We start from the raw sequence: 26,064 nt of genomic DNA on the forward strand, positions 1-26,064 counted from the left end.
AGCGTTACCTCAACCGAGAGCAACCTAGCTGTGAGCTCGGCGAGCAAAATATCAGCCCAGATTTGAACAACTGTAAGCACATTATTAGCATCACACTTTCTGCAAACCACCTTGATTTACAAAACTCATAAACACATTTCTCTACTTAGAAAATGTCTCATTTATCAGAAATCACACAGCCTTCAACTAATTGTTTAAACACAACTATTGGGTGTGAAGACACTTAAGTGCTTATCTGTACAGTAAACTCATCAATCAGTCCTAAACAGGTGAGCCCTTGTCAGCTACAGAAATCGAAGGCAATGTAGCATAGAGAAAAAGTGCATGAAGAGACTTTTGTATATTGAAAAAACGGGCCCTGTTTTATACTCTTAGCCTACAGTATGTCTTTTCAGAAGATCCAGTTTGTGCCTTCATGTTAATCGAAGGCAGAGTAAATGGGATCAAATTTGAGAGAACATAATTTTGTGTTAGTCAAAGGTCTGGGTTTCATGAATATACCTGAATGACATTCTCAGCCACACTCCTGACAATTGCATTCCCACCCATATGTCTATTTATTGCAAATGTACATACTGTATATTCTTACTACATAACATTATTCTGCTGCCCTTCACTTTATTCTTACTGTTCTGGATTTTTATTATTTTTCTGTTGTTGTTGTTAACTTGAGTCAAATTCCTTGTTTGTTTATGCAAACCTGGCCAAGCTGATTCTGATTCTGATTCCAAACAATGTCACAGTGTCATATGTTGTCCATAAAAAATAGCGCATTTGAGGTCATAATTGTTTGTCTTTTGTCAAAATAATGAACATAAAACATATAAATATAAACAAGCCACTTGAAATGATCATTGATTTCTATACCTGACACAGATGTGGGGCTTTGATCTGCCAAACCTGGTTTGAGGTTAATGTTTTGCTGAATTTGCACATTTGCAGAACTTTAAATCATTAGCCTTCATCCTGCCTCTCTCTCCTTCACACACACACACATACACACACACACAACACAATTTGTGCCCTTGTGAAAAAACCCACGAATGTTCTACAAGCCCAGCGTTGCTTCTTCTCTTTGTCTATTTTGAGGCAGAGCCAAACACATTGCTGCCACCTACTGGTGTAGAAGTATCACTGCTTCCTTCATTCACTCCTTCCACTTGTGGCACTTGATGTAAAGCAGTTTCTCACCATTTTGAAGAAATAGCAATGTTTCCGACATCCATGCAACTGATTTTCCACAAATGTCTGATGTTCTTTTCTATTGCTAATGTAACGTTGGTCAAAATGCACTATACTGGTCACCTGCTGAAGTACCCTGGAAATCCAGAGTTCTCACAAGAGCACAGATTGAATTTGATCAGCAAGTCACTCTGGCAATGATGCTCATTACCCATGCCCTTGGAGCCGAGCTGCACCAATCATGTACTGTATCTGATATAGGTGGGCCAGAGGCAAGCTAAACAGATAACATTGATGGTGCTGCAGCGTCTGGATTTCCAGACTACTGTTGAAGCAGTAGTCCTACCTCATGAAATAAAACTGCCATATTTCAGTGCTTGTGTCATTATACATGCAAATGTCTGTCTATCATATATACATGTACATTCACAACGTCAGGATGTATAGAATGTAGTCTTACCAAGGGGTGTTTTTACTATATGGACACATTTGCACAATGTTCTAAAAATCTTTGTTTTCTTTATACTGTCACAATGTCTGTCAATGGTAAAATCTTTGCCACATAGATAAGAGTGATGCCTTGTGCATTGTTCTTTAGAACATATTTAGAAAGTACTGTACATAAAGTATTGACAACACAACGAAACGGTTTGACTATCTTGACATAAACAAAGGCACAATAAGTTATTATACTTTCATTTTCTGAGAAATTTCAAAACTGAGAAGAAAAAAAACAGTAAGTTGTTTGAGATTTTATTAATTTTCAGTTACTCTGAACTGTTAGTTTGTACTTTTCAAGCTCATTGTTGTTTCAGTATCTTCAGCTACGGTTTTGTGATCTCTCACAAAATGTTTTCAGGTCGACTTCTTGAATTAGCATGGCTGGGTCTCTACAGTAGTTAGCGACTCGCTACAGCTATGCTGTATGGCTATGCTATTGACCAATTTCACCTTAACAAGTTTGTTTACCATCAAATTGGTTTCATAAGGGTTAAATAGAGGTCAAATAACAATATGAAAAAATGACAATAACGAAAAGCAATGATTTAAAAATTTTTTAATCAATTGTATAATAATAATAATAATAATAATACATATGAATGAGTTCATTTCTACATTTTTAAAAATACTATCCACAAGAAATTCTAATATCCTCAAAAATAGTATGCACTTCTAAAAAGTAAATGTGCTGTATGTCTAGGCCAAGGCAAGAATACAAGTGTAACACAACCTTAAGTACACACCTACACTAAAGGTTCAAGTAATTCTACAAACTGTATACCCTACCTTTAATACACACATGTAATTCAACATACTGTATACCCTACCTTAAATACACACCTACACAAAAGGTTAATGTAATTCTACATACTGTATACCAGGCCCGGGGTGGGTAATCGGGAGAATCGGGAGATTTCCCGGTGGGCCGCTTCACTTTTGGGCCGGTCGAGAATTTTTTATATTTTTTTACATTTGTCACGTTAGTCCATCTTCTCTTAAAGTAGGCTACAGACGTTCCGCATTCTGACACCGCAGCCTCTGCATGGGCTGTAGCCTACCATGCGAGGGAGTTCTCCCCTCCCAAAATAGAGTTGGTTGGGTCCATATTCCAAAATATGATTTCTCAGATAGGCTACCGATAGCAGTACCGGTACCGCAACTATGCACCAGGGTCTCCAGCGAGTGTGAAATACATGTCTAAGCTGTCTCATCACCAGGCTATTTGCTACGATATTTACCTCTGTTACAACAAGTCATGATGTATGCCTATTAAACTTTTATTTAGACTTTGACTTAGAAAGCAAGTTCATTACTGTTGGGCTGCTATTAGAATGGAAGCTTAATATAATAATTTAGCCCGAAGTTGGATAACATGTAGAAATTTGCTGCAGTTTCAAAACCGGCTTACTCGGGATCAGGGTATTGTACAGATGAATGCTTCATATACTCGTGTCCGATAAGGTCTGCTGTTTATTTTGATATATGGTTAGCTATGTGTTGACTAGAGTTTGTGAGGTATAGGCTACCACCGAGAGTAATGGGTGTGGAGGTGGATGAAGCTCTGTGTGCACAATGGATATAGCCTATGATTAAACTGAATAATCAACGTTATGTTTCGTTAAGTTTATCACAGCACCTAGCTGCTACGTTTGAAAGCCTACTGCAAGTCCAGCTCTTCCACGATATCTATTTATTTGTGATAAGTACTCTGTGAGCAATTAGGCTAAATGTGAATTTGGATACATTTTACGTCCATCGGCCACATGGATGTCTGCTCCTGTACATGCCGTTGCTATTCACTGTGTAACTTTACTGTACTGGGATTTGAACTGTAAACATTAGTTCAATATGCCTTTCTGCTGAAGAGTGGAATACGTTTCAAATTCAAATGTATTTCTGCTTTTGTTAATTTATCAACCTTGGGATAGTGGAATATGTTTGTTAACTTCTCAGGTTATTATTTAACCTACATTAGGCTATTTGTTGAGCCATGGTATTGATAAGAAAAAAATACAGGATAGTAAGAGCTGAACTGTTGCTTAGGCTACACACACGTAGCCGGGTATTTTTAAAACCGAATATCCCCCCCCCCTCCGCTTATAAAATGAGCTTATACAGATCCATGCTTCTGCAGTGAACAAAGGTCGCATGTTTGACGTCAGAGCAGATTTGTTGTTGTTTTGGCGCATATTCTAGCGTTCGAAACCGCAGATCTCCGGTTATCTCTGGCTACGCGGCAATTTATAAACAGAGAATTCGCAGATCTTCACTTTGCCCAGAGTCTTTTTAAACATTTGTTTATATGCGTTGTCATGTGGATGACAGGTCCAAACGTAGACAAATACCTTCGGTTAAGCAGATACCTGGCTACGTGTGTACGGGGCCTTAATTTATCCAATTTCCACTACCATGGGAAAAGTGGGCCGGTATTGGGCCTGAAATTCCCGGGCTGAAAAGAGGCCCCACTCCGGCCCTGCTGTATACCCTAGTTAAGTCAAGGTAACTCTTTTTATAAAGCACTTTTCTAACACCATGGCTATTTAACATGCTTTACAAATGAAACAAATGTTAATGACAAAAGATATTACCAACAGACATATTCCAACTGCAATGAGTATAATAGGCATAGGATCTGTGTTAAAAAGAGACATGCTTTCCCCGTTTTTAAGCATTTCTATCTCGTCTTGTAGTCGTTGTTTTTCTTCTCTGATGTTCTTTTCACTGTTGATTCTCTTTTGCTTTTCATCTTCTCTCACATCCTTTTCCTTCTCCTGCCATTTTCTCTCTTCCTCCTCTCTGACAACTTTTTCTCTTTCACTGAGCTTCATCAAACCCTCTTCTTGTATCTTCCTCTCCCCGTCAATTCTCTTTTTCTCCTCCTCTTGTTGTATATCCTTCACTTTCTCCTTCAAGGTTTTTTCAGCATCTTCTCTCATCTGGTTTACTGTTGAATTGAGCTTTTTCTCTGCCATTGCTGTGATGTTCTCAGCCTGCACTGTCATCTCTTGCATGGTCGCATAAAGGGTTTTCTCAGACTGCTCCTTCAGTTCTCTCTCTCTCTCCAAGGCCTTCTTTTCTTCTTCCTCCCTAATCTTCCTCTCTCTTGCTGCAGACTCGTTCTTGCAATCTGATATGTTTTTCTCTGCCTCAGCGGTTATGACTGCTATGATTTTAGTCTGGTTCTTGTAAGCCTCCTCCCGTAGTTGTCTCTCTCTCTTGTAAGCCTCCTCCCTAATCTTCCTCTCTCTTGCTGCTGACTCTCTCTTGCAATCTGATACATTCTTCTCTGCCTGAGCTGTCATGTCTTGTATGATGTTTGTGAGGTGGTTATGAGCCTCCTCCTGGAGTTGTTTCTCTCTCTCCAAGGTCCCACTCTTAAAGTCTGTGAAGGTGTGAAGGGAGAACCATAAACATTAATGACAATGACCACACACACACACACACACACACACACACACACACACACACACACACACACACACACACACACACACACACACACACACACACACACACACACACACACACACACACACACACACACACACACTCACATACACACACTCTCACACTCTCACACTCACACTCTTTATTACTGACAATATATCAGTACACATATACAGTGGAGAGCACATGCATTTGACCCCATGCTAAAGTTGTCTAAAAAGAGAAGTTATCTTGGCCTTTGGAATTAAAATAGCCCTACATCATCACATACCCATCACCATAGATTGGCATGGTGTTTTTTTCCAGTTGGCCTATTAGCCTGTTTGATTTGCATCATTGCATGGAGCTCAATGAGCATCAAACAGGCTTATAGACTAACTGGAAAACACACCATGCCAATATCTAGCTATGGTGAAGGGTATGTGGGGCTATTTTAATTCCAAAGGCCAAGTGTTTAACAGCCAGTTTGAACATTTGCATTTCTTGAAACCAAGAACAGTCTATACAGATGAAAATGACAATGTGTTTAGTTTGAATATTTTGTGTTGACTGTCACACATAAACATGTTGCCTAAATGCAACAAAACACATTAAGATGGTAATTTATCTATGCCAAATGGTGGTTAATGAAAGAAGGAAGTGAAGGACAGCACTTAGGCGTCGGGGAGTGAGGTTTACTAACGTTCCACAGCACAGCTAACTAGCTGGCACCCGTTACACTCAGAAAATCTGAAGAGTGCTGTCCTTCGTTTCTTTCTTTCATTTATGTTTTACGTGGGATTCAGCACCCAGTTAAAGACTTGGATTTATTAGAAGGCAACAGTGTGAGCGTGTCTCCCCCACTTCAAACGGTGGTTAATAAAATAGTGAAAAGTAAGCCAGAAATATAAAGCCTGGCAGATTGTAAAGACAATGTTGTATTGACTAAACTAAACACCAGAAGACATTTCTATTTAGTGGCAAATAAAGTATAACTATGATACTCTTTTGATCCCTTGAGGGAAATCTGGTCTCTGCATTGATCCCATCTGTGAATTAGTGAAACACTCAGAGCACACAGTCAGGTGAAGCTCACTCTAACCTGCAGCAGTGAGCTGCCTGCTACAGTGGCGCTAAATGGCTGGTTGTGCGTCATGGCTCAGTCTTTTAAGTTGAAGTAAGTTCAAATTTGTATCGGCCCATGGATCTGCTATTTTTATTCACCCCCTTTGAGTCTCTCATTGATCATGCAGCGCATATCAACCAACCCTGGCTAGCAGTTCAAAAGGGAATTACTCACCAGCGAACATGATCCATCCTGCAATGGCGAGGATGAAGATGAAGCTGACTAATACTTCTTTCCACCATTTTTTGATGAGTCCTTGTAAGGACAACATTACATTGAAAAATAGGTAAACACATGATATAAACAGAGTAATGTGTTAACATTGTGGTGAGAGTTAGTGAATTGATGGATTTCACTCACTAACTGAAAATATAAATTGGCTTCATGGTCTATTTTACAGACGAGGTAAAATACCAGTATGAGGAAAACTCACCACAGCATTCTTTCCATTTTGGCATGGCACCTTTTGGTCCCAGGAGGGTATATCCCTTGTCATGATTCATGTTTACTTTTAAATCTAAAAAAGAGAAAAAGTTAAAGTAAACAATATCCTGTGTCAAGTAACAATTTCTATATGATTTGCTTTTTCTTTTTTCATTTGGTGATTTGCCCATAACCAACCTCTTAGTGATCTGGTTTGTCCAGTTTTTGAGGAGGTTGTTGTCAAGTATCACAAGTAACAGGAAGGAAAATTCCCGCTCTAGGCAATGGAATGGCAGGAATCAAATTGATTGTCAGTTGGTGATGTCACCGCTGTTCCACTACACTCACAGTGTAGTAGAGATGCACCGATTGCAAGTTTTTGGCCGATTCCGATTTCCGATTTTTCATCGAGTTTGGCCGGCCGATACCGATTTTAGCCGATTCCGATTTAATTTCTTCTAACCACTTTACAGCACAAAGAAAGAGTTATTTTCTAGCCTATATTTTTTTTAATACAACATGTTAGAAATGTAGGCCTAATCAACTTATCAATGGCTGGTAGAAAAATGTGAATAGACAGATTCTTCTTCAAGTCTTCTTCAGCTGCAGTAATCCCAGTGTGGGACATTAATTTCACACATGTAGAAATGCACTAGGAACACTATTTCTTTTCTTCTCACATCCATATGCAATATCCAACTGTAAATATCTTCAGAATACTGATAACTGAAGTTAGTGCTACATAGGCTGAGATGTTGGAAAATGACAACAAAAAAGAATAATTTTGAGAAGCCTTGAAACACAGCAAATGACTTACATTCTCAGTCCACACTCTTCTTTGAACTTTCGCGATTGCTTGGGATACTAAGGAAGTGTCCATATTTGGATGGCATAACGTCATGCAGGAGCTTTCCAACGACACCACGCATGATATGTTTTGTATCACGGTCGCGGTAGTTTATGACACGCTAACACGCTAACAATGCTAACTTTTGGCGAATTTAGAAGAAATATACAGGCGAGATCAGACAAAAGGTAATGAAATAAACCTCTAAATGTGTAAATCGGACTTAGTTGTTGTAGTAGTGTGAAAGAATACATGATAAGTTGGCAAACCGAAGCAAAACTATGTTTATTCCTGCCGTGCTATGTCGCTGCTTATTGATAGCGCTTGTGGTTCAGCTGTGGGCACGCAATTAGCGGCAAGGACGGGCTTTGATGAGCGCTGTAACCTGAAGTGACAGCTTAGTATAGTAAATTCCACGCAATATGGCAAAGCACAGCGTTCGCTGCATAGAAAAACTCAGTATTAGCGCTTTATCCAGCCCTGACTGTTGGCCTAGCTTCATCAAACTTTGCAAACTCAGCTGTGTGAGTGTGATGTTGTTACAAGTACGTGCGAGTGCATTTGACCGGCATAAAATCGGCATGTCTCAGACTGACCGGCCGGTCGCCGGTCGTGGCCGATCACGTGAAAATCGGCCGATTCCAATCGGCGGCCGATCGATCGGTGCATCTCTACAGTGTAGAGTAGACATGTATCGGCATGTATATGGCGCATTTACTTTAAATGAAAAATACTTTTTCATGTGTCCATTTAGTAACTTATTATCACACTTCGAATAAAATTCTAGTGAAAAGTTTGCAAGTACATTGACTTACAATATCATATCATGTATTATAATATCATATATTATCATATCATATGTTGCTTTGTCAAAATGAATCAATTGTGCCACACCTACCCACTTACCCTCAGTTTAACAACCTTTTTCAACCTTTCTTTCTCAATAGTGTTTTTTTCTTTCTTAGTAAACTACAAATGAAGTTTCAACTGGCTATCAACTGGCTATCACCAAGCCTATTGTGCTCTGGTCTCTCAACATAGGTACTGTAGTGATGAGGATGAGAAGTTCTCATTCTCATTCATCCTCATTCAACTTCCAGCTGTGTAAATTATGTAACATCAATACCACAACATAATCACCACTCAACTCCTGTACTTTAATATTGGCAAATAGTTTCCAGTTTATACTGTAAATCAGACAATACAGTAGGCCTATTTAGGGACGATCAACAACACACAATAACCAATAGGCTATTTAATCCAATCCTATTTATCAATTTGCAAACTATTATGTAGGCCTAGACAAATAATCCACATAAAATGCATTTGTAGCCTAGAATAATATTTCATTAAACCGAATATATAGGCCTAGAGAAGCTGTTGACAACAAATGAAAACAAATGAAAACCCAGAATCGTATCTTACCTTCCTCAGGTCTGTATCTTAAACCTACTGATTCAGATCGTGTTGTGGATTAGCCCATAGCCTATCTCTAAGTTTCGATTCCTACCTTTCTGGTCGAGAAAATGGGAAATGGGAAATGGAAGCGTCAGCTTTGAATTCTGCCAGGAAGACTCAATACGTAACTCGTTCATTCATTACCTCCCAACAACAGTCTGCATAGGCCTACTGTACGTCTTTATAATGAGATCTGCCTGTTGCTTTCCGGTCGAGATTCCGTTTCATGCATGACGACGCTGAAGTGGCTCGACGTCCTCCTCCGTTCTCCTTAAGTTTCGATTTCCCCTCTTAAAAAAATGCGCGTTTCAGCCATTGGTTGGCAGTGTGTAGGCTATCCTAGAAATGAGCAATTATGCACCACTGTCAACAGTGACCGATTTTCTCGAGCTACTTTTAAGTTTACTGTCGTCGCGGTCAGTTCGAAAACACAGTGTGTATCCATTAATAGCGTACACTAATGGATATTATTTTCTCTTTTTCTTTCCTTTGTATATTCTCAAGCGTATGTCAGTAGCCTACTATACATTTATTGTATTTTCTGGGCTATGTTCCTCCTGCACAACCTAGGCATACTAGTTGAAAATGTTTGCCCAGGATGACTTGGAAATGAATAGCCTATCAATGTTCATATAATGCACCTCTATAATTAACTTAAATGCTTAAGTGCCATGATGAAGTGTCCTTTGTGCATGACCGATTTCTGACCTGTTTGATAAAAAATCTGTTATCAATATGCCTTTACATTACAAATTATGCTTATGACAACCTTTCTCGTCACCATAAGCAATAACAGCACTTAACGGAACTTATCCTTTTTCACTCATGTTCTATCCTTTCCACTCCCACTCCAGATTTATTTATAGTCGCTGTGAAGAAGACCTATTTTCCTCAGTTTACTCACCTCAACTGTTTGCAGGACGCGCTGCTTACACATAGCCATTTGCACATTTAATAACTAATCCCACAAAGACACTGCATTGCTGGTGCTTTCATTGCAACCTCTCCATGATTTTCCACAATCAGATATCTAGTGTTCACCTTGTTCATTTACAGTATTGTGCTTATGCTTCCTCTTCTGTTATTTAAATCCATGCTGCAGGCCTATGCGTAGCAACTAGTTATTCGCATAGGCATACATGCCATTATGTTTTTCCATTCTATCCTGCTTGCGTTCCGAGTCCTATTTAAATGGAATAAAATAATAATTAAAAAAATAATAATAAAATAATAATAAAAGTTATATACCCAGATGACTTGGAATTACTGCAGGTGCAGATCAATGGCCAGGCTAGATATGAAGCCCAAGGGCCCCATGTGTGACACCAGGGATGGACTGGGATTAGAGGAAGGCCCTGGACTTTCCTCCAGATAGGCCCTCTACCATAACCAGTACACGCGCACACATACCCTTGCTGTCTCAGATACTTTGTCTGTCAAGGTAGCACATTAAAAAAATTGGGGATCACATTTTACAAAAATGCTAATTATTGATTGGGTGCTGCTGCAGAATTTTGATCCTGCATGTCTTAAAATACTTGTGTGACTCACAAATGCTACGGTGGTTTGAGGGTATGCTCCCCTATGTCAGAAAAAAAATAAAATAAATAACCCATTCTTGTGATTTTTGAGGAAACTATTTGATAAATTGACTTAAACTCTATTACAGCAAATACAGTACAGCCTACACGAGTTTGATCTCATCACATACTACATCAAGAGAGCAAGCTTTAAATAATGTAAAGGCCACACCTGTTTAACTAACCTTAACATGTCATTTACTGAGGCTAGAACAAATTAAATCTTAGAAACCTTATTTTACAACCTAAACAAAGCAACACTGCAGACCATCCAGCCATAAACCTTTGTGTTGCTCTTTACAAGCATGGCTCCAAGAGGTCTCAGGCAGGTGAGGGCTGATGATCATATACTTTCGTTGAAAGTGTCGGGATTTCCACCAGATGTTTGTGAGAGAATTCGTTGAACATGCTCTGTCTGTGCTGAATTAAATTGAGTTATTTGCATCGCGGCCACAAGTAGACTAGGCTAGTTGCTGTGTGCGTATTAAACTATAAGGAATTGTTCAGTGCTTGAATGTGGACAGTATATGATCATCAGCCCTCTGACCAGATGCTATTGTTGGACATCAGTGCTGAAGACTGTCAAGGGTGGATTAGACATTCAAAGAGGTTTTTCCTCCTGTGCATCGCCAGGGAAAAAATTCCCTGTGATGTGGATGAGAGTATGTGGCCTAACTATAGTCGTAGTGTAGTAGGGTAGTATTATTGTCCTGTGTAATGGGTTGTTATTATGTAATGGGTTCTGTAATGTGTGGATTATTTCAGTCTACAACCTATAAGAAAATAATGGTATCAATTAATTTAATGTCAAAGTATCTATAATCTTGGCTTTACAGTAATTATTTACATTGAGCACAGTTACACAGGCATGAAGCACAAAAAATAAGAAGGCATGTGTTAAGGGCCATTCGATCTTGAAACATCGGTAAAATTCAGTGCCAGTCAGGTCAAGACAAATGTATTTACAGCATATAGCAGATTTAATGTAATACACATAACATACGTCATTCAATGTGCTTTACATAAACAAAAGCAAATTGCATTAGCAAATGAAAGCATGGAAGGACAAAAGTCAAACAACAGTTTTAAAGTAAAGACCATTATATGAAAAAAGAAAATATAACACACAAGGTAAAACACTTTAAAAGTAAAGAGTAATTAAAAAGAAAATGTAAAGACACAAGGTATAACCCAGCCTTGGTCAGAGCTGTGGACCACTGTACATCTTTCTGTACATCCTGATGTCCATGTATGCTAGACAGAGTATGACAGCTAGTTCAACACACTTGCAAGTAATGATATTATGCCAATTTACACATAAGGCTGCAGAATGCTCTGCTGTCATGTCGGGGTCCTGTTCGCCCTGTCAGAACTTATTTTCTCGATAATGACCACCGTTTTATACATCCTTTACTTGTTTTATGGGACAGGACTATTCAGCATGGAACCAGTTAAGTGCATTCTGACATGTAAAACAAAATGTAAAAAAAATAGCAGACATTTGTACAAAATCAGTTGCACGGTCATACTAAAGCATTGCGGTTTGGTTCAGTGGTTTTTGCCTGAGTGTATAGTATAGCAAGTATAAAAGCACATTTGGGACTTACCATAAGAAGAAATAACCTGTTTATTTTTTCAAGTTTTGAACCTTGTTAATATGTCTATTACGTTTGCTATGTTTTACTTAAATATACAAAATAAGTAATCAATATCATGGCAGAGGATTTCTGCTTTGGCTTTACAGCCAATCACAGGCTCAGTTTGCAACATACATATAAACTTATTTTAGGTCCATGTGAGGATTTTTTATTCAAGCAAACACAGTTCTGATTGTAAAACAAAAGTATACAGACATAATAAACCACTGAACTTTAATAAAACATCCACTCATCAATTCATGTTATTTAACAGGGCAGAATGAAACGGAGGAGATGATAAGAGGAGAAGAGTTCTTACCTCCCTTATGAAGACAAGGAGAAAAGAATGGGTAAAGTTTCTCAGTGAACTTAACATTAGTATAAGAGTAGAGATGATACCAACAGTCTGCATCATAAAAGGAGACCAGACCTTCCTCATAATCCACAAACACCCCCACCCTCTGGGGCTGCACTTTCAGGGAGAGGAGGACAGAGGGATTATCTAGTGCTTTATACTCATTCCCATTACGCAGCCATATTGCCCAGTATCCATTCTTAGGGCTCAAAGGTATCTTCCCCTTCCTGGTAATGGACTCTCTGGCCACTCCTAAGTCCCACTCGGTCTTCCCCGAGACCTGAACCTCATAGTAGAATTTACCAGAGGAAAACCCCTGTTTTCCCAAGACGCACACATCTGGACTGAACCTCTTGGGACTGTCAGGGACATTCTGCCGTGTGTCACCAAGTCTCACTTGTTTCCCATCAGCAGACAGGATGAGTTTGGCATGTGCTGTGTCAGGATCCAGAGTCACATCCACTAAGATAGAATAAAGACATGGCAGCTAAATAAATGTATTTTGTCTGAAACAGAATAATACATGCTATGATACATATTTGTGAGGAATGTTTTATAGAAATGGTCTGTAACAAGTGTCATATGGAGATGATGTAACATGTGCATGTTCCTCACTAACTTTAGAAGTTCTAATACAGTATGTGCTTTCAAAGACACCACATTCTGTTGCTGTGCCCAAGGCCACTCATACATTTAGTTTGGTGCCTGATGGCCTAATACACCTTCAGTGATTGCTAGTGCCAAGACAAGTTATCTCACAATCACAAAAACAGACGTGTGTTCTGTTCAGAGCCCAGTGATAGCACAGGTAGGTAGAGGACAATGCTTACAGATGCCTATCAATAGGACAATTCCCCCATAGCATATACACTTCCTGTGAAAATCTTGTCAACACCTAATCTTTTCTGGGTATTTCTTTTTCTGATTATTTTCACATTGCAGAAGAAAACTGAAAACTCAAAATGATGAGTTAACACATGTGGGATTAGGTATCACATGCATACAAATGATGATAGCATTTCATACTCTCATATTTCATACAACTGTCAACCACGTTAGTTAGACACTGGGTTTTGCATCAGTCCTGAAGTAGTTCCCACACAGGCTGAGCTTTTCATTCACTCATGTCGATGGAGAATCATTCCAAGTGACTGTTTCATAAAGCTGTTTGTGATGATGTCAATAATGCACATAGCATTCATGAGGGTAAATGATGGAGGCTACTTAGACAATCTAATACATTAAATGTATTTTGTTTTTTAACAGAAGAAAATGAGTCAACTACACAAAATGTAATGATTTTCAGAGTTAAAAAATAAAATACCTGCATGACCTTTAATCCTTCTCATGTCCTGTAGTTCTGTGGAGAGGAACAAATTAAATACATTCAGTCAAAAACAAATCTGCATGTTTGAGATAGTTGCATTAGAGAGAAACATTTGTGAAGCCCAAGACGATTAAAAGATGCTAATAGAATGTTTAATTCTATCTTCCAAGTACAGTTGAAAATGGACATATGGCACTGACCTCCTTAAAAATGCATTGAAAAGGACTAAACAGAATCAGGAATGATCAGTCTTGAAATGATGTCACTAAACAAAGCCGTCACTAAACTAACAAACTATTTTCACTAAGCTAATTAAAGTCTTAACAATAATTAAAGCTTACAATAAAAAATAAAAACGTAACACAACCTGATCCTTTTTTGGCCATAATATTTGCAATCTTGTACTTGCATTCACTATTCTCATATTTTCTAAGTGCTTTTCCCACATTCTTTCTTCAGTTTATGTCAGTAGACTACTTTTTAGTTTCAAATTATTGTTTCTTCTTTTTTCTGTCTGGAATGTGAGACATATTACATCCGATTCAGTGGAATCAGTTAAACATATAATATGTCTCCGCTATTGGCCTATCCTAATACACCAGCACTGATATCACACAGCCTGCTCTTCAAATCTGAACTGTCTCCGCATTTCATCTTTGCCTGTTTATTTCTGACACCTCCACTGACAGACAGTCATCTCCAGATCAATCTCCATAAGACTGAAGAGGTGTTCTTCCTTGCCAGGCATTCATCACAGTCTGTCTCAACTTGGAATCCTTGTTGAGTAAAGTGACTGAAACCACACAACTTCTCGTCTCATGACTACTGTTGGTTAACCACTGTGCTTAGGGCTAGTTAGTATATCCAGTCAAATATTTTCATATAACCCCAAATGGCCATGATGTGGTGTATTTAAGATAAACATCTGCACACTTTCAAGCTTCACTCCAAATATACAAATAAATCTGAGGACTTTTATTTTCCTTTCCATAATTTCTTTTGTGTGCAGTAGTTGCATCGTCCTGCAGAAGAAAAGAAGCTCACTGCTGCAGGTCGGTTGGCCAGAAGTGGATCTGCATACTAAATTATTACAAATAATTTTGTATGTCATATATAGTGGGGAGCACATGTATTTAAAGTTGCCTAAAAACAGGAATATAAAATCGTCATTTGACAATTGATCTTAATGCCTTAATTAAAAAAATAGTAAAAATCAAACCGCCAAGGTCACCAATTGTCTTTGTGATTAAAGAATGTATCGTAAATAAATAAATGTTTTCCTTAAATGCTAGGGGGAAGGAAGTATTTGACCCCCTATGTAACCCTATGGGAATTTAACACATAGGGTTAACATAGGGGAAGGCAGATTTTTATTTTTAAAGGCCAGCTATTTCATGGATCCAGGATATTATGCATCCTGATAAAGTTCCCTTGGCCTTTGGAATTAAAATAGCCCCACATCATCACATACCCTTCACCATAGCTAGAGCTTGATGTAAATCAAACAGGCTAATAGGCCTACTGGAAAAAGCATGACCCCTTATTTAACCCCTATGTAGGGTTACATAGGGGCTCAAATACTTCCTTCCCCCTAGCATTTAACCCTCTGGAGTCTAAATCCCCCCCTGGAGATTTGAAAAACTGTTCCAAACACACATCTCAATCCCTGCCAATTGTTGTCCTAGAAACATATAAGTGACACCATTAGAAACCTTTAATCAACTAGTTTCCAAATATATATGTTGTAAAAGAGAATGTATCAATGGCACTTTGTAAAAACAATAAAAGAAAATCCTAGGATTTCAGTCCTCTCACCTGCAGCAGGCCCATTTAAAAGCCCATTCACCTTAATGTGCATTTGAAAGAGACACTCACTAAGTGACCCATTTTGTCAGACTTTTTTCCAATTTGTAGTAAAACTACATAACATTTTTGAATGTTCGTTTTACTTATATGGAGCCAACACCGTTGTTTTCAAGGTTCAAACTTCAACAGTCTTAGCTCAATATATTTATAGTGTGTTTTTGAAATCTAGAATGACTAGCCATTAATGTCGGCTTTACCTGCCTTTGTCACATTCTAAATGCAGTAACATGATCACAAGAGTGGAGTGTTTAACTTTTTATCAACACTGTTTAGCGTGTTTACTGTACGTGTTTAGCAATGAAAATGGATGAAGTAGAGTTTGTATTTGTGTGTGGTATATAAAATTCATTATTTATAAATTATTATTTCTAAAATGTATTTTATCACTGTATGATAACCCTAGCCTGGTTAGGATGCAGACCTTCTCAAATGTAATTGAGAGTTGGTCTGGAAAAGTTTGACTGACTTATGAATTCCAGCATGGCCTGAACTAGCAATGAGATTAAACTTAAATTGGTGAATTAAACTAAATCGTTTCAGAACTGTAGGAATCTTGTAAACAAAGGTTTTAAGAGTCATTGCACGAGAAAACATGGCAGTCATTTTCAGCCATGAATTGTTGGATTTTTGAGGGTCTCTGAGAGGGGTCCCAGAACTCCATAAGAAAAAACAGCTAGAGGGTTTTAAGTACAGTATATGGCTGTTCATAGTTCCACATACTTATCACATATACAAAGTACGAGCTGATTCGGCCGACCCCCATCTTCCCACCTCTGCCTGGTTTTCTCATGCAATGACTCTTAATTGCAGTTGTTCACTAACTTCCAAAGAAACACATGTCCATGCCAGATTAGCAGTTGTGGCCTATTGCATGCATTTGTTTTAGGGACATTGGAAATGGGCTTCAATGGCTTCTTGTTGTTTTATTGACACAGTTCATACTCTTCTAAGTAACAGTTGTATTACGGTAATTTCCCTAGAGATGTCATCCTTCTAAACTCTAGCTCTGCATCCATTTGCCTGATGAAGACCCAGTTGGGTCGAAACGTTGCTTGTTTTTAACATTAAACGGGAGCAAATATCAGTGTTGAGGACAATATATTCCTTTTTGAAGCTACTCTCCATTTGTCCTGCACCTGCAAGGATGGATGTGCACACAGCTACTCTTCTTGATCATCTCAAAGCATAACATAAGATACAGCTCTCCAAACTCTACTGGTCTCTAAGCATAACCCTATTCAAGAATATGCATGTGAAAACTTTTGCCAACAGCCTACTCTTAGCTCACGGGAACACAATGAAATGGTGATTCCAAGGCATTGCATGTGCTCATTTGCCACTTTGGTTGTCTGACCGTGGAATTGTTTGAATAGCCTTGAATTTAATCCCACTTCCAGTCATTCCAATTCAAATTCAAATTCAACTTTCTGTGGGGCGGAGCCAATTCAATTCAAATCCCAATTAATGAATTGAATGGAGGAGGCCCTTTCTAAAATTCGGAATTTTGCACAATAAGCCTGCTGTAAACCAGCTCTATACTACTGTCTACACTGCACTATATATCCTGTCCTGTATATGCACCACCTGTCTATACTTTGTATATCACATTGCACTTTTCTGCTTTTTTGCACTTCTAGTTTAACTGCATTTCGTTGTCTTTGTACGTGTACACAAAAAAAACAATGAGGTTGAATCTAGTCTAAAATGTAAAACAAATAGTGATGATTAACTGTGAGGATGTCTGTCAATACTCAGATGCATTGTTAGTGTATAGGCAAATAAGTCTACATACTATTTATTTACCTTTAGCATGGGTGTAGTAGTGGAATCCAAATCTAGTCATCAGTGACACGATCACGATGCCTAGAATAATCGGCAACATCATCAGCAACATAATAAACGTCACATCAATGCAGACATTTATTAGTCACATGTATTATTGTCATTACCTGCAATATATGCATAATTTCTTTCTCTTTCTGCCTTCTCTCTCTTCCTCTCCTCTCTCTCCATCTCTCTCTTCATCTCCTCTCTCTCCTCCTCTCTCTTCCTTTCCTCTCTCTCCTTCTCTCTCTTCATCTCCTCTCTCTCCTCCTCTCTCTTCCTCTCCTCTCTCTCCATCTCTCTCTTCAGCTCCTCTCTCTCCTTCTCTCTCTTCATCTCCTCTCTCTCCTTCTCTCTCTTCATCTCCGCTCTCTCCTCCTCTCTCTTCCTCTCCTCTCTCTCCATCTCTCTCTTCCTCTCCTCTCTCTCATTCTCTCTCTTCATCTCCTCTCTCTCCGTCTCTCTCTTCCTCTCCTCTCCCTCCTTCTCTGTCTCTCTCTCCTTCTCTCTCTTTCTCTCCTCTTCTTGTCTTACAGCTGTCTTCACTTTCTCATGCTCTTCATGGGTGTACACATAACCCAAGTTCTTCAACAGTGCATCTTCAATCTTCTTGATGAGTCCCTTCACCTGGTTAGTGTCTGTTGGCAAGTTGTTATTGAAGACATGATATCTTCCATCCACACTATCAAGAAGAGATTGGAGTTTGACACTCTTCGTCAGAAACTCCTCGACTGGTTTGCCTTTCAGCTGGTCTCCTCCAGTGAACAGAACGATAGTGAACTTCAGAGCGGCCTCGCCAAAGATAATTTTAATCCACTCCACCTCACTGCTATTCTCATCTGTAGATTGACCCAGGTGAATCACCAGTAAGAACATGTGAGGTCCTGGTTGTACCTTTGCCTTTTCTGACAGCCATGAATCATTCCTTAATGTGATGCCTGGTGTGTCAATGACAGTGATACTTCTTCCTTCTACAACTCCACTTTGACTCTCACAGCATGTGGTCACTGGTAAAGCAGATGTTTCAGATTGAAATGCCTCTCTGCCCAGGATGGTGTTTCCTGATGCACTCTTTCCTGATCCACTCTTACCCAACAACATCACTCTGAGCTCAGGAAAGTCAACAGGGTCTGCCAATATGAAGAAAAATGATCATTTCAACATCAAGGTCACATGTTTCCTTATTTTTTGACGGCCATTTTATGATATGAGTATTAGTAACTAATGCAAATAGCTACTGTACTTAAAGGATGTGAATATTCAAATCTGCCTAGAGCAGGCGTCACCACAAACTGAATGGCTGTTCAAGAAGAATACACCAAAGGCTTCTAACGCTGAAGGAGTTAAAAGCTTCTGCAGCTGAGATGGGAGAAACTCTTCAGTCTTCATATACCAACTTTTGAGTTCTTAACCATTCAAAGGTCTATGGGTGTGTGGCAAAGCTGTTATTAAATCTCGACTAAACTTCACCCAAATACATATGGGAAACTCCAAGGTCAAATCATTTGAGCACAAAGAGCTTTTTGACCATCAGACTAGGTGGCGAGTACTTCTACTGGATATTACATTGAGACCCTGTTCAAATGTTCTGCAGTTCCTGCTCTGTAAGCTGAACATCGCTTGGGCAGTTTATGTGTAAGTAACAGCATCCCAGTCTGAGGACTCAGCGGTCTTTTGACCGCCTCATCCAGGCTTTAAGTAGTTCACACCAGCACGGCGCTTCTAGTAGGACGTCAAAGCAGTCTAATGACCGGGGCGCGGCGCTTCTAGGTATAAGTGGGTCAGAACGGCACGGTGCTTCTAGTGTTAAGTGTTTCTGAAACTATTGTGAGGGGAAGGCTGCTACCAGATGACTCAAACACTGGAAGCATGTGTTATCTTCTTTATCTTACCTGGTTTTGCAGCATTTTGGATATTCCCAAGGCAAATGTCACACTCCAACTGGTGTGTACAACTACAAATGGGAATACAAATAGGGTCAGTTTAATATATTTTGATGTTTCATCAAGTACTTTCATTATACATAATACATTATACATAGTATAATAGTTAAGATCAGATTAATCGCTACAAAGCAGGTAGGGCCCATCATCGCTGCTTGTGTCTGATATTATACTTTCTGTGCAGCATGTGGTCTTACTTGATAGTCTGTAAGTGGGGTTGAGCATCAGAGAAATGAATGGAAGTGGTCATTGACTTCTCACCGCTTTCAGCCGCATCAACATCAGCATCATTGCTGCTGACAAGACAGATCATTTGCAGTAGTACATGAAAAGGTTGTTAGTCTATATCAGCAGTGATGGTTGTCCATGTTACTTATGGTTTCATAATGTATAGATATAGGTGTGTTATAAATCCCAAATGTATTATGTAAAACAAGGTGTTCTTTTGGTTTAAAAAAAAAAAAAAAAAAAAAAAAAAAAAAAAGTCCACTGAAGTGTCTCTCATGCACTGTTGCTCAAAGAAAACTTCAAATCAGATTTACAGTTTTTTCCAATCGTTTACACACTAAAATCAAGATTAACAGACAGTTAACAATACTTAACACTTAAGAAGCAAAACGCCTGCGCAGAGTAGTACAACAGTAAGCACAAATTCAGCTTCACACTTTTTGCGAAACATTACACACAGTGAATGTCAAAACGTAAAACACATTTTCACACCTTAGACACAGATAAAGATTGTTAGGTACTTCCTTGTCATTATAAAGCCCTGGCTTGCCAATGACCACACCAATGAACAAATTGAATAATCACATCCACCAGGTGTGTAAGCACACATGTGCAAAATTGAAAACGCAGCACTCAGGTGTGTTATGCTCGATCCTCGAGGGGCGTTCCCACTGATCTATAACTAACACTGGATAGACTATCCCATTGTTTTCGCCCCATCATTCTTTATGTCGATCAGTGAGGATCGAGGCCAGAGGAGCGAGGGAGGACGTATAAAAGGCCAAATGAGAGGCACCCATAGCCTGTGATGTGGTGAACTCTTATGGCCTGATCCAGCTAGACAGAGAGATGATTAGAGTATTATGTATTGTTGTTACTTGTTTGTATTGTTGCTTTAGTTTTACTTCAGTGACTGTAAGTGTACAGTACTTTTTGTTTGTGTACAGATTTTTATTTTTCTACACTTTACAGTAGCAAGAACTATAATTTTGGCAATTTCTGTTGATTGACTTGTCACTGTAACTGAACATATGGTTCAGTGAAAGAAAGAAATATTGTCTGCAGCATCAGTTTTGTGCATTGCTTGATGAGGGTTCATCAAAATATTTTTGTCATCTAAATTGTCCTAATGCTCTCAAACAATGTCTGAATAAGATCCATATATTGGAAGAGGGTTTTTACAGATGTGTTTTGAATTTATTGTGTTGGTGTGTATAAGATAGCGACAGTGTGGAATCATTCAAAGAATGTGTCAGTGATATGAGAACAGTATAAGGTTTTATCAATGTGTTTATTGTTTTGACAGAAATATTTCATTTTGCTAACAATCTGTTATGTTCTGCTGATTGGGTGTTGTGTTTGGTTAATTGTGTGATATGTTTAGACAAAAAGAGCCCCGTTTTCAAAATTGTGTGTAAGCGATTGGAAAAAACTGTAAACAACTGCGACTCCTGTATTGTCCTGTACTGTATGTAAAACTAGATGTACCGCAAAGCGATACACAATATGACCGCCGCTCAGTCCTGCACATTCTCTCCGCAAATATCAATCACGCTTGTGTTTCCATCGTCTACTCCATCCCTACTGCAACTTTTATGTATGTAAATGAGTGTGTGCATGTGTGCGCTTGCTTTTGTGTATGAGTGCTTCTCTGTCTAGTGTGAGTGTGTGTCTGCTTGTGTGTGTGTTTAATGTGTCTCTGAGTATATGTTCACTGTGTTCTCTGCCGTCACTGTCACTCCAATATCAGATAACACACACACACACACACTCACATGCGCGCGTGTGCACACACACACACACACACACACACACACACACACACACACAAACACACATACACAGGCACACACTCACACACACACACTCGCACACACACACACACACACACACACACACACACACAAACACACACACACAGGCACACCCAGAGAGAGAGAGAGAGAAAGAGAGAACACACACAGAATACACACAGATAACACAGACACAGAGAGAGAGAGAGAGAGAGAGAGAAAGAAAGAGAACACACACAGAACATGCACATACACACATATACACACATGCAAACACACAGATGGGCACACAGAAACGCACCCACACACTATAGTACATCACACACACTCACTTCTCAGCTCCGGTGGTCTCACAAAATGTACTCAAAGATGTGTGTGTGCATGTGTGTGTGTGTGTGTGTGTAGGTGTGTGTGTGTGTGTGTGTAAGGGTGTATGTGTGCATGCGTGTGGGCGTGTTTGTGCATGTGTTTGTATAATGTTTTATGTACATGTGTGTATGTAGTGGTGCGTGTGTGTGTAGGTATGTGTGTGTGTGTGTGTGTGTATTTATGTGTGTGTGTGTGTGTGTGTGTGTGTTCCTGCATGTTTGTTGCACCCAGAGCAACCATTCTCTTTTAAAACATATTTGGAAACTAGTTGATTAAAGGTTTCTAATGGTGTCACTTATATGTTTCTAGGACAAAAACTAGCAGAGATTGAGATGTTTGGAACAGTTTTTGAAATCCCCAGGGGGGGATTTAGACTCCAGATAATACCACCATCTACTGGCCGATGGGTATACAGTCCTGAATGTACACATAAATCCATTTATTTTATAGCCCCCCATGGATGAAATTCCACAAAACTTGGCTTACTCCCAGAGGGTGTCAGGTTAATCATACACATGAAATTTGGTGCAGTTCATAACATCTCATCTGAAGATATTAGTGGGGTCGGATGCATGTGTAATTTTTCTCAGTCATTTCAAATTCGTGTTAAAGTTTGATTTTCACTTCCAAGTTGAAGTTTAGGGTCTACAGAAAAATTTGAGTCCGAGTGTCAAACACACAGATTAAAAATGGCCTCTAGGGGGCGCTGCAAAATATGTAAACTGCTACAATTTTTGATTAGATTTTCCAATTTTAACAAATGAGGTATGTATGGATTCAGAATTAAAAGGAGAAACTGGTATGCCAAGCATTTGGTGACCAGATAAAAATAAATACACTTTTAGCCCAAAATATTACATGGACACAAGCAAAATTATGTTTTTTTAAAGATAAAGTCTGAAAATGTCCTCACAGTTGCTAAGGAATTTGACTTTTTAATGTTATTTCACAAGTCAAGACTGTGTGGTGAAAACTGAAATTGAAATGCTCCTCACTCTTCTATTCTATGCCCTAGGGGGCACCGCAAAATGTAGTAACAGCCATAAACTTTCTACGTATGGATTTAGGATCAGGAGTCTCAACTTTTTTCAGTCAATCAATCAATCAATCAATCAATCAATCAAGCCATCAAGCCATCATTTTATTCACAAGAAATTTTCACAAAATAACTATATCTGGAAGAAAGTAAATCAATAACAATAAGAAGATAAACAATATTTTTTCTGGCATTCAAAAAATGAACAGAAGACCATAGGGCTAACATTTATTCTGAGAACTTCACTCTACAATGATAACTATAATTTACTTCTTTGATTTATTCTATGTCAGTCTTAGAAGTTCTGACATGTGCACTTGCACAGACGTGTGCACTTTAACTTCACCTTCATGCACTTGCACTGAGAACTGGCAGGTCGACTTGTACAAGTACTTGTACCACCACACTTCACATCTAGTTGGAATACGTCTTTGGCAAGTGGTACTGTAGCGTAGTCCAAATGGGAAGAAGTTTGCTGTCCTCTTCTTTCCACCCATGGTCAGTGGGGTTGTTGTCAGGCATTATTGACCTAAATGAATGAATACATAAATGCATGTTTTTTTATATAGTACTCAAATCCATACAGGTGCATACTTACATGTGGGCTGTTGTCCACATGCTTGCTTGGAAGACACTCCTTTTGAGATGTAGATCCAAAGCATCCAGCAGGATTACAACATCTGTGTCTCCAGTATAGACCATCCCAACTGATGCTGTTTGGAGGGCATGGAGAAGATGCACTAGGACACGAGTGTCAGCTTCCTCGTGGTTGCAGCGATCCATTGGAGGGCTGTTTCCAACATGGTCATCAAGAATGATCTCCCTGAACACTCTCGCCACAAAACTGGGCACAGAAACATGTAAAGCCATGGCTCTCTTCCACGCATTCATGGGATCAGACAGCACATCTTCTTTCAAGTTCAGGGGTAAGCAATCCTGCTGCACGAAGTTCCACACTTGACAGAGGAGTTCCTCTCCAAGGCTGAAAGAAGTTGCAGTAAACTTTGTCTGTAGGCTGTACTGCAGTGAATCAAATGAGGAAAATGATGTTGATCTTCTTCGAATGAGGCTATTCTCACAGAAGACGAGGGATGTTGAAAGAATCCCCCCAACAATGGATGCTTTGGATCTACATATCAAAAGGAGTGTCTTCCAAGCAAGCATGTGGACAACAGCCCGCATGTAAGAATGCACCTGTATGGATTGGAGTACTATATAAAAAAAACATGCATTTATGTATTCATTCATTTAGGTCAATAATGCCTGACAACAACCCCACTGACCATGGGTGGAAAGAAGAGGACAGCAAACTTCTTCCCATTTGGACTACGCTACAGTACCACTTGCCAAAGACGTATTCCAACTAGATGTGAAGTGTGGTGGTACAAGTACTTGTACAAGTCGACCTGCCAGTTCTCGGTGCAAGTGCATGAAGGCGAAGTTAAAGTGCACACGTCTGTGCAAGTGCACATGTCAGAACTTCTAAGACTGACATAGAATAAATCAAAGAAGTAAATTATAGTTATCATTGTAACTTCCAGATATAGTTCTTTTGTGAAAATTTCTTGTGAATAAAATGATGGCTTGATTGATTGAATAATTGATTGATTGATTGATTGATTGATTGATTGATTGATTGATTGACTGAAAAAAGTTGAGACTCCTGATACTAAATGCATATGTAGAAAGTTTATGGCTGTTACTACATTTTGCGGTGCCCCCATAGGGCATAGAATAGACGAGTGAGGAGCATTTCAATTTCAGTTTTCACCACACAGTCTTGACTTGTGAAATAACATTAAAAAGTAAAATTCCTTAGCAACTGTGAGGACATTTTCAGACTTTATCTTTAAAAAAACATAATTTTGCTTGTGTCCATGTAATATTTTGGGCTAAAAGTGTATTTATTTTTATCTGGTCACCAAATGCTTGGTATACCTGTTTCTCCTTTTAATTCTGAATCCATACATACCTCATTTGTTAAAATTGGAAAATCTAATCAAAAATTGTAGCAGTTTATATATTTTGCGGCGCCCCCTAGAGGCCATTTTTTATCTGTGTGTTTGACACTCGGACTCAAATTTTTCTGTAGACCCTAAACTTCAACTTGGAAGTGAAAACCAAACTTTAACACAAATTTGAAATGACTGAGCCTTATACGACCTCACTATATGGGCAATTAAAGCAATATTACATTGCATTTTCAATTTTTACGATGGGGGGGCAAATCACAAATGACTGGTTATAAGCTAAGTTGATGCAAGCTCTAGAGAACAACATACCATAAACATTTTGTCATCCTCGGTGCCACGGTTCAGGTAGTTATGTAGGAAAAACTGTCATTTTTGGGCTTCGGGCGGGGGCAGCGCGGGGGTGGAGTGACCCCCGGGGACGAAACGAAAATTTTCCATAGAACTCTACTGGGGCTACATGCCCACCAAGTTTCATGCGCTCCGGTGTTACGGTGTCCCGGGAATCGTTGACGAAAAATGACGGGAAAAAAGAAAAAAAAAAAAAAAAAAAAAAAACTTTGACAACAACTATATGACCGCTTCGCTAGCTACGCTAGCGGCGGTCATAATTACTTGGTGCTAAAAGTTTGTAGAAGGCAGTCAGAAGTCCAAGGCATACCGATTGAGTGAAAAACATTGAAAATCCTTTATTTCATTGGATGAAGTTTAGCGTGTTTCGACTCTACTGAGTCTTCCTCAGGGCAATGGCCTTAAATCAGTTGTACAATATTGGTTTAAAATGAGTCTAGCTAACAACACAAGGTTAGATGTAAAGAAATTGGACTGCTATCTATCTCAACTACCGTGCTACTCTGGGCTTGCTGAAAGCCTCAGTTGTGGGAGTCCAAAAAGATTCTGATTTTATTATTTTGTATTATTATTTTGGTCTTATGTCAACTGTGGGATACATTGTGAGACAGTCCAAATAAATTCCACCTACACCATTCAAAGGTTTGCAGTAACAGTACATGTTCATTTTCCCCCCATCTAAACATAAGTAAATTCTGTAATTCACCTTACCTTGTATAGAGGTCTGCCGTGTCTAGATCAATAGGGTCTTCTATGTCCTTATAGAGTGACCCTTCACCCTCCATGCTTTCCAAGCTCCTAAAATCAGTCATCGCCTAAAAA

General features: G+C 39.0%; 2 protein-coding genes across 2 annotated transcripts; both read right to left on the reverse strand.

Annotated features, from left to right (window-relative positions):
• Window positions 1-2,241: 2,241 nt before the first annotated feature.
• Window positions 2,242-9,038, reverse strand: LOC134083247 (trichohyalin-like). The gene is made up of 4 exons (XM_062539471.1): window positions 8,931-9,038; window positions 6,669-6,752; window positions 6,410-6,490; window positions 2,242-5,065 (listed from the first exon to the last, which is right to left on the reverse strand). The coding sequence occupies exons 2-4, from the start codon at window positions 6,736-6,738 to the stop codon at window positions 4,224-4,226; spliced, it is 993 nt and encodes a 330-aa protein (XP_062395455.1). The 5' UTR covers window positions 6,739-6,752; window positions 8,931-9,038; the 3' UTR covers window positions 2,242-4,223.
• Window positions 9,039-12,387: 3,349 nt separating this feature from the next.
• On the reverse strand, window positions 12,388-26,054 carry LOC134076761 (uncharacterized). The gene is made up of 6 exons (XM_062531970.1): window positions 25,954-26,054; window positions 23,520-24,050; window positions 19,445-19,506; window positions 17,736-18,682; window positions 15,926-15,941; window positions 12,388-12,997 (listed from the first exon to the last, which is right to left on the reverse strand). Exons 1-6 carry the CDS (start codon window positions 26,052-26,054, stop codon window positions 12,444-12,446), a joined length of 2,211 nt encoding a protein of 736 aa, XP_062387954.1. The 3' UTR covers window positions 12,388-12,443.
• Window positions 26,055-26,064: the final 10 nt, after the last annotated feature.

This window comes from Sardina pilchardus, chromosome 1 (assembly GCF_963854185.1).
Source record: "Sardina pilchardus chromosome 1, fSarPil1.1, whole genome shotgun sequence".
NCBI lineage: Eukaryota > Metazoa > Chordata > Actinopteri > Clupeiformes > Clupeidae > Sardina > Sardina pilchardus.